Below are 7,197 nucleotides of genomic sequence, written 5' to 3' on the forward strand. Positions count from 1 at the left end.
TCTCAAACAATCAACTTTTGGATAATTGAAGGAGAATATAAGATATAAAATAAGAAAACAGTTCATGAAAAATCCAACAGCCTAATTCGTTTTGAGCCTGATCTGTGAAAAATTAACTTTTCTAGAGAATTGTCTCCGTCATGGAGATAGTATGTCGAATTCACTCATAAACTGTCGTTATTTTTAGTCTAAATATCTGCTTTAATTTATATGTGAAACGTTTTACATGGAAATATCTTTCAGGAATTCAGCAATAAAGTTTAGATTATTGGTGTTCGGTACCATGAACTACTTTTTAGGTTAGTCAGTTTATTACTTTTTGAGGTGCTAAGGCATCAAGAGTTATTAGACTTGTACAGATAATTAAGTTGGAATTAATTTATAGATGATGTTTGCTATTATTCATACCTTTCTCAATTTGATTCTGTTTGTTCAATTCATGTTCTTGACTGTTAATTGACTGTTGTTTAGATCGACTTGTTAATTTACTTCTGAAAAAAATGAATGTAAGTAGTGCAAAAATTACAAGATTCATATACTAATGGTAAAAGATCTGAGCAGCGAGGAGAAAAATACTATTTACAACTATTATAATTATGATATTATTGTTTTTATTTCTTTTAATACTACCAGCGGAAAGGTATATAAAATGTTTTCCATTTCGTTTTGTTTTATTTTAACACATTTTTAACAAAAGAGACGTTTTTCAGATAACTGTAGTGAACTTTTAGGATTAATCGACAGATCTCAGTATTTTGGGCTGAATGATTGGTTTTACCCATTGTGACCTTCGTAGTGACATATGGATAATATTGGCTTAATAAGGGCTTCAGACATTAAGCTTAGAATGAAGCAGACTGTCAACTTAAATGGCCGTAAATTCTGAAAAAGAAGAGAGGTTAGAGTTACTGACCAGAAGACATGATAGTTAGTGAAATAGCCCTATATGGACCACTGGAAGTTCATGATAATGGTTGGTGAACAACATTCCTCCCAATAAAAAAGAGTACACCATCAAACTCTGTCCTAGGCCCTCAAATGCCCTGGTACGACCGAGAGTGGAGAGAGTCCGCTCTCCCTCTCAAAATGCTCTCACATGGCCACGCGTATATAGCCTCTGCCAGGGAAGTCCTGCTCACTGCCTTCTCTTGGCGAGGGTGTTGTTTACGAAAATGAGAGGACGAAAAGCGAATGTTTGGCACTTCAACCGGATTGGTAGACACGAAGACTCCACCTAGGAGAGTTGGAAAACCCTGATTCCAAATCAATGGTGGACATGGGCTACAGTACCCTGAGGGACCAAATGGCATATGAACCAGTCGTTGTTCACCGGCTACCATTGGACTGCATCTCCTTACGATGCTGCACTGCCTTGTGGATCAGACCTTTAGTCGAAGGCTCCGAGTGTGGCCCCCTAAGAAAACCACCTGCTTCGGTTTGGGCACCCGGGCAGTATCGCAGCCCTTACACAATTCAAGTGAGATCTGTGTGGCACATATGTATCTAGTGTCCCCTCGTACCAGTATTTATGTGTTCAAATAAAATAATAAAATAAAAAAATCCTTTACAGCAGTTTCTTGTTGCTATTCATCCTTTTGATGTCTGCCTCCGATCCGAGACTCAATGTGTTCTTTGATCTTCCTCCTTTCCTTCTGCATTCAGAATTCCAAGTTAACGCTTGCATCGTGATGCATTTCGGTGATTTTCGTAATGGATGTCTTATCCACCTTCAACGTCTCTTCGTGATTTCCTCTTCAGGTGGAAGCTGGTTACATATTGTTGTTGATAATAGCTATTGTATTTATTCATTGAATTGAATCTTAAGCCAATTAGTTCTCATTGGATTGCATGAAAACTATTTACTTTATTCTTTAATCTAACTTAAGTCACTAAGATTAAACTAGAAAAAAGTGTTTTATAAGCTTCATCGATTATAAGTTCACTTGGCCATACTGATACTTCATGAATTTGTAGAATGATATTGAACTCATGATATCATATCATAAATTTTATATCTCAGTAATTCATATATAAGTTTAAAATTAAGCACGTGAGAATCATTTCGTAAAGTTAATGAATAAGAGTAGGCAACAATGAATAATATGAACTACAAAATGATATATACAAATTCTAGCGAGATCAGTTCGTCGAACTCAGATTAATACCGGTTAGATCCCAAACAAAACAAACTATAAAGTAAATTGAATAAGAAAATTGTATCAAAATGTATTTATTTGTTCTTAAGTTAATTATTTTGAATATATTCGTTTAATTGTGCTTCTGTGTAATTTTAATTTTGATCTTTCATTTCAGTTAATACTTATTTGTACACATAAACTCACTTACTTACTTGCTTACTTACTTTACTTTACTGACTAACACCTGTTACTCCCAGTAGACCATAGGCCACCGACCAGCATTCTCCAACCCACTCTGTCCTGGGCCTTCTTTTTTAGTTCCATCCAGTTCTTGTTCATTTTTCTCATGTCTATTTCCATTTTCCGGCGTAATGTGTTCTTTGACCTTCCTCTTCTCCATTGTTCTTGAGGATTCCAAGTAGGGGCTTGCATTGTAACGCAGTTGAGTGCTTTCTTCAATGTATATTCTATCCACTTCCAGCGCTTCTTCTTGATATCTTCCTCCGCTGGGATTTGGTTCGTTCTCTCCTACAGTAGGTTGTTGCTACTAGTGTCTGGCCAACGGATCCTAAGTATTTTGCAAACTGTAAACATTAAACAAATTAAATATTACAAATGAACTGACTCAATGTGTCACTCATTCTTTTTTAAATCAAAAAGTGTTTAAATTATGTAATTAATTACTGAGATTGTTGATTTTTTATAATTATTGATCTGGATAACTGTTTTGTATATAATTTTTAGTAAATGAATTTTTGACTAGTGAGTAGATCAGATTTATTCCAACATATCTCATTTAGTTATCAAATTTTTCTATATATACCTGAAAGTCCCTATTCAATTATTCTTCTTACATCAGTTGTGAGGTAGTAACTCACTGATGGCAATGGTGGATGTGTCGCTCAATTTCGTGGATTAGTTGAAGTTAGACACTAACACCGTTGGATGCCGGCTCAGTGGTATAGTTGGTTAAGCGACTGGCGCGAGACCGATACGTCCTGGGTCCGAATCCCGCGGGGCAGGGTCGTGGATGTGCACTGCTGGGGAGTCTCACAATAGGATGAAACGGCCGTCCAGTGCTCCCAGGTTTTCCATGGTAGTCTAGCTTCAACGGACTCATGATCTCAACTGTTTACATCAGTTTTGTTATTTTACTAAATTTAAGAATTAATTTAGTGAAACATTTCATTGGTTTCCAAGTAATTGTTATTATTTCAAATGTTATAGTTGTTTTATCAGTTTAAGGGTTGTGGAGATTGTAAAGTTTTTGATAAAAATCATGAGTCATTTGAAGCTAGACCATCATGGAAAACCTGGAAGCACTGGAAGGCCGTTCCGTCCTAGCATGTGACTCCTCAGCAGTGTGCATCCATGATCCCGCACCCCACGAAATTCGAACCCAGGAGCTATCAGTTTCGCGCCAGGCGCTTAACCAATTAGACCACTGAGCCGGTATCCAATGGTGTTAATGTCTAACTTCAACCAATCCACGAAATTGCACGACCATCTTACATTGTACTGAAGTAGACACCTGTTTCTACCCGACACGCCTTAGCTCTACTGGTCACGGCTTCTCACTAGAACTCCGAGAATTTTCTCACGAAGCTAGTCACTAGTGAGCACGTAGTTGTTTTAACATGGGATTCATTAGATGCTTCATTTCAGGTTTAATACTAATGACAGTAACTATTTAAGTGACGTTAAGTCCAATCTAGATTTTTTCTTAAACTATTTTCAATAAGGGTAGGGATAGTTTGCTTTATTTTAGAATGGCTTATAGTTTTTCTACAAACTAGGTTTTGTAAACAACTTTTCACTTTATAAGTGTCCAATAACCGGAACTTCATATAGCTGATTTTGTATCCTTTCTTTATTCTTTGATTGTATCATATGATACGTTTATGACTGTTGTATTTCAACTAATAAAAACAAAGATATCTGACCAACCAATCACTAACTTACTAGATGAATATATCAATATATAAAGGTAAATTTTAGGAAGAAGTGAGTCAGACAATTGGCTTAACTGGGGGAATTTATTCACTTAAAATTTGAAAATATTCAGGATATGAAAACTAGTGATATGAGAGGAGCTTTTGCTTTCTATGGAAGTATTCTAGCCTTCAAAACTCTAATTCTTGCAGGGGTTACAGTTATCAAGCGCTTGCAAAACAAGGTAAAGATATTATTTCTTAATTTATTCATAATCTAATCTTTAATTAGTCTTTCTGTAAAGACCAACCACATCCTGAGGTACAATCTATACAGAGGTAATTTTAATATTTTCTTTTAAAATAACTAACAATTCAAGATGTCATTCAAACGATTTAGAAAATTTGGTACCATTTCTATTTCTTGGTCTACTCTACTGTAGTACAGATGCACCAGCTACAGTTGGATTATGGCATTTTAGAATTTTTGCACTAGCTCGAATTTTACATACACCAGCTTATTTATTTACAGATGGGAGATTTCCTAGAGGATTGATATTTCTTATTGGTTATCTTATCAATATTTCATTAGCATTAAAATGTATTACATATTTTTCTGGAATATGGTAAACATTAATGGTTAGACGATTTACCTCAGGGAAATTTTGTATTTCGTTGCTTTTTTTATTGTTTTTTTCTTTCTTTAATAATATGTTCATGTTTATTGATTTTGTTTGTTAATTCTAAAGTTTATTTTACGTTCCTAGTTAATTATTACACTGTGGCGGATAATATAAACATATTATTATTACCATTATTATTATTATTGTCATCATTATTACTTGGTATTAATCGACTTGTAATACTCTTATTTCTTATAAGTAATGCAATAATTTTCAAAAATATTTTGGGGTTACGTAACATATTTTATTAAACACGTACAATCCAATTTATTATTTGGCGAAAAATTATATTAATCATTGCAGAAAACATCCGTGATGATGTTTTAACTGCAGTTGAATCGACAACTGCATCTCTGTGCTAATGGGATGTGACAACTCGAACTGATGTACGTACGTACGTACGAAGTTCTACGTTGTTACTGACTGACTGACTGACTGAACTGCCTACAAGATTTATATTGGAATACCCGATACGGATATATTTTATTCAGTAATACTATTCTTTTTTATCTAGTTATATTATTATTATAAAACTAATATAGAGAAATAGTGGAATAAGAACTTGGAGAATAATATATGATTTTATGTTTGCATTCTTACGAGGGCCAGGATAAACTAAAGACAGAATAGGAATTAGAAATGGACTAAGAAACTAAGGAATAACATGACATTAACGATGATATAGAAAGCATAAAAATACTGTAATGAACGAAGAATTGGTTAAAACAAACTGATTTATCCTAATTCACCTACTGAATTTGTAAAACACATACGAAAGAAACGTCGAATATATAGTTTTCATATCTTACTTAAATTGTTGTTGACTCACTTCATCATTTTTTCATTCATGGTAATATATTGCTTACATCAGACTTTGTTCCTCCACACATTACTTTTCTCTCCTGTCAGTAGGAATCTTAATACTTAATCCTAGTAATTATTACTTAAATATAGCCATATAGGTAGCACATGCCACAATATATCTCCTAAAACAAAAAGCCAGTTACTGAACCATCGTGCATTAGTTGCTTGCCCACTCAGATAAATAGATTTTCACTGAAATCACAAACAGATCCAATTTACACAATCACAGAGAACCTGAAAGCACTGGATAAACGTTCCTTCTCAGTATGGGGGTCTTCAGAATCATCATGAGTAGTTAAGAGTTAAATTTATAAACCGTTGGATTCGGAATCAATTGTCCATAGTTTAAGCGCTCAAGCAAGAAAAAGAAGATTCTAGGTTTAATGCCTGCGTGCAGGATCGTCTATGCACAGTGCCGAGGCGTCTCGTGCTAGTACGAAATGGCAGTTCAGTGCTTCCAGGTATTCAATAATTGTCTACTTTAGATTGGTTCGTAATTTTAATGAAATCCAAAAAACTCCCCAACCCCATTATGACGTTGAGGTTTTCGATCATACTTTTCTTGCCTTTCGGTTTTTTGAAACATTTACCATGATATATAAAATTTATTCTTTAAATAAACCGAAGTTCATATTGGCTACAAAATAAGTGGTTAGTTTAATCCAAGCTAAATAGATACAGATGTTTCATAGCGCATAAATATGAATAAAAATGTTTTTAATTCGGAATTCATAAAATTGTAGTATATCAGAACAGGTTTGGAAAGGGTTACATTTTTGGAACTATCCTACTGGAAAACATCATTTATGTATACCTAATAAATATTTTAATATTTTTCGTATTGCAAGCTTCGGGATGACGCCTAAACTCTTGTTATACATTTTACCTTCTGATGTATGATAGTGGAAGTAAGATAATATTGGTCGCTGAGCTTGGATAAACGGGTACTTAGGCTACGGTATATTAAATACATGATTTCCTTTCTTCTCATTGATTTCTACTCCGGACTCACTTTAAGTGACTGCTTGTAATTTTGCTGAATAAAGTATTATCTAATCCATACTCTAGTTCGTATTTCTGGGTCGTGAATTCTGGATCCGAAATAACGTGACTAGTCTCATTATCATATCAACGTATTATTGAATTATAGGTGAGAGAAACATATATTTTAAACCGTCCGTTATATCACCTTTCTTGTGTTATTATTAATTAACTATGGATTTATTATTGAGTTTTCCTTCACTTGTTGCAGTCATGTACATATTGTGATTTTCTTATTATTCTACTGTGCGTTCAGTTAGTTAATCACACAAGCTTATAGTTATAATGAGTACAGTTATAATAGAAGCCTTATCTCTTTTCTGAATTCGTATCCTGACTCCCTACTATGCTGAAGAGGAGCTGCATTCTAGAACAATAAGAATGAGAGATATTGGTGTACAAGGTTGTATGTTATAAGTCCAAACAGATCTAAATTGATATAGGTTATCCAATAGATATAATTCATATTCATCTAAAGCATTTGACTGGAGGACATATCAGAAGTCACAAAAAACTAACCAATATATTTTCCCTTAACGT

At 34.1% G+C, this 7,197-nt stretch overlaps 1 protein-coding gene across 1 annotated transcript; it reads left to right on the top strand.

Moving 5' to 3' along the window:
- Window positions 1-4,206: 4,206 nt before the first annotated feature.
- MGST1 (Microsomal glutathione S-transferase 1) lies at window positions 4,207-4,883 on the top strand (the record flags this gene model as incomplete). Its single annotated transcript, XM_012943549.3, has 3 exons — window positions 4,207-4,314; window positions 4,362-4,408; window positions 4,450-4,883. 3 exons carry the CDS (start codon window positions 4,207-4,209, stop codon window positions 4,697-4,699), a joined length of 405 nt encoding a protein of 134 aa, XP_012799003.1. The 3' UTR covers window positions 4,700-4,883.
- Between the last annotated feature and the right edge of the window lie 2,314 nt (window positions 4,884-7,197).

Source organism: Schistosoma haematobium, chromosome ZW (genome assembly GCF_000699445.3).
Source record: "Schistosoma haematobium chromosome ZW, whole genome shotgun sequence".
NCBI lineage: Eukaryota > Metazoa > Platyhelminthes > Trematoda > Strigeidida > Schistosomatidae > Schistosoma > Schistosoma haematobium.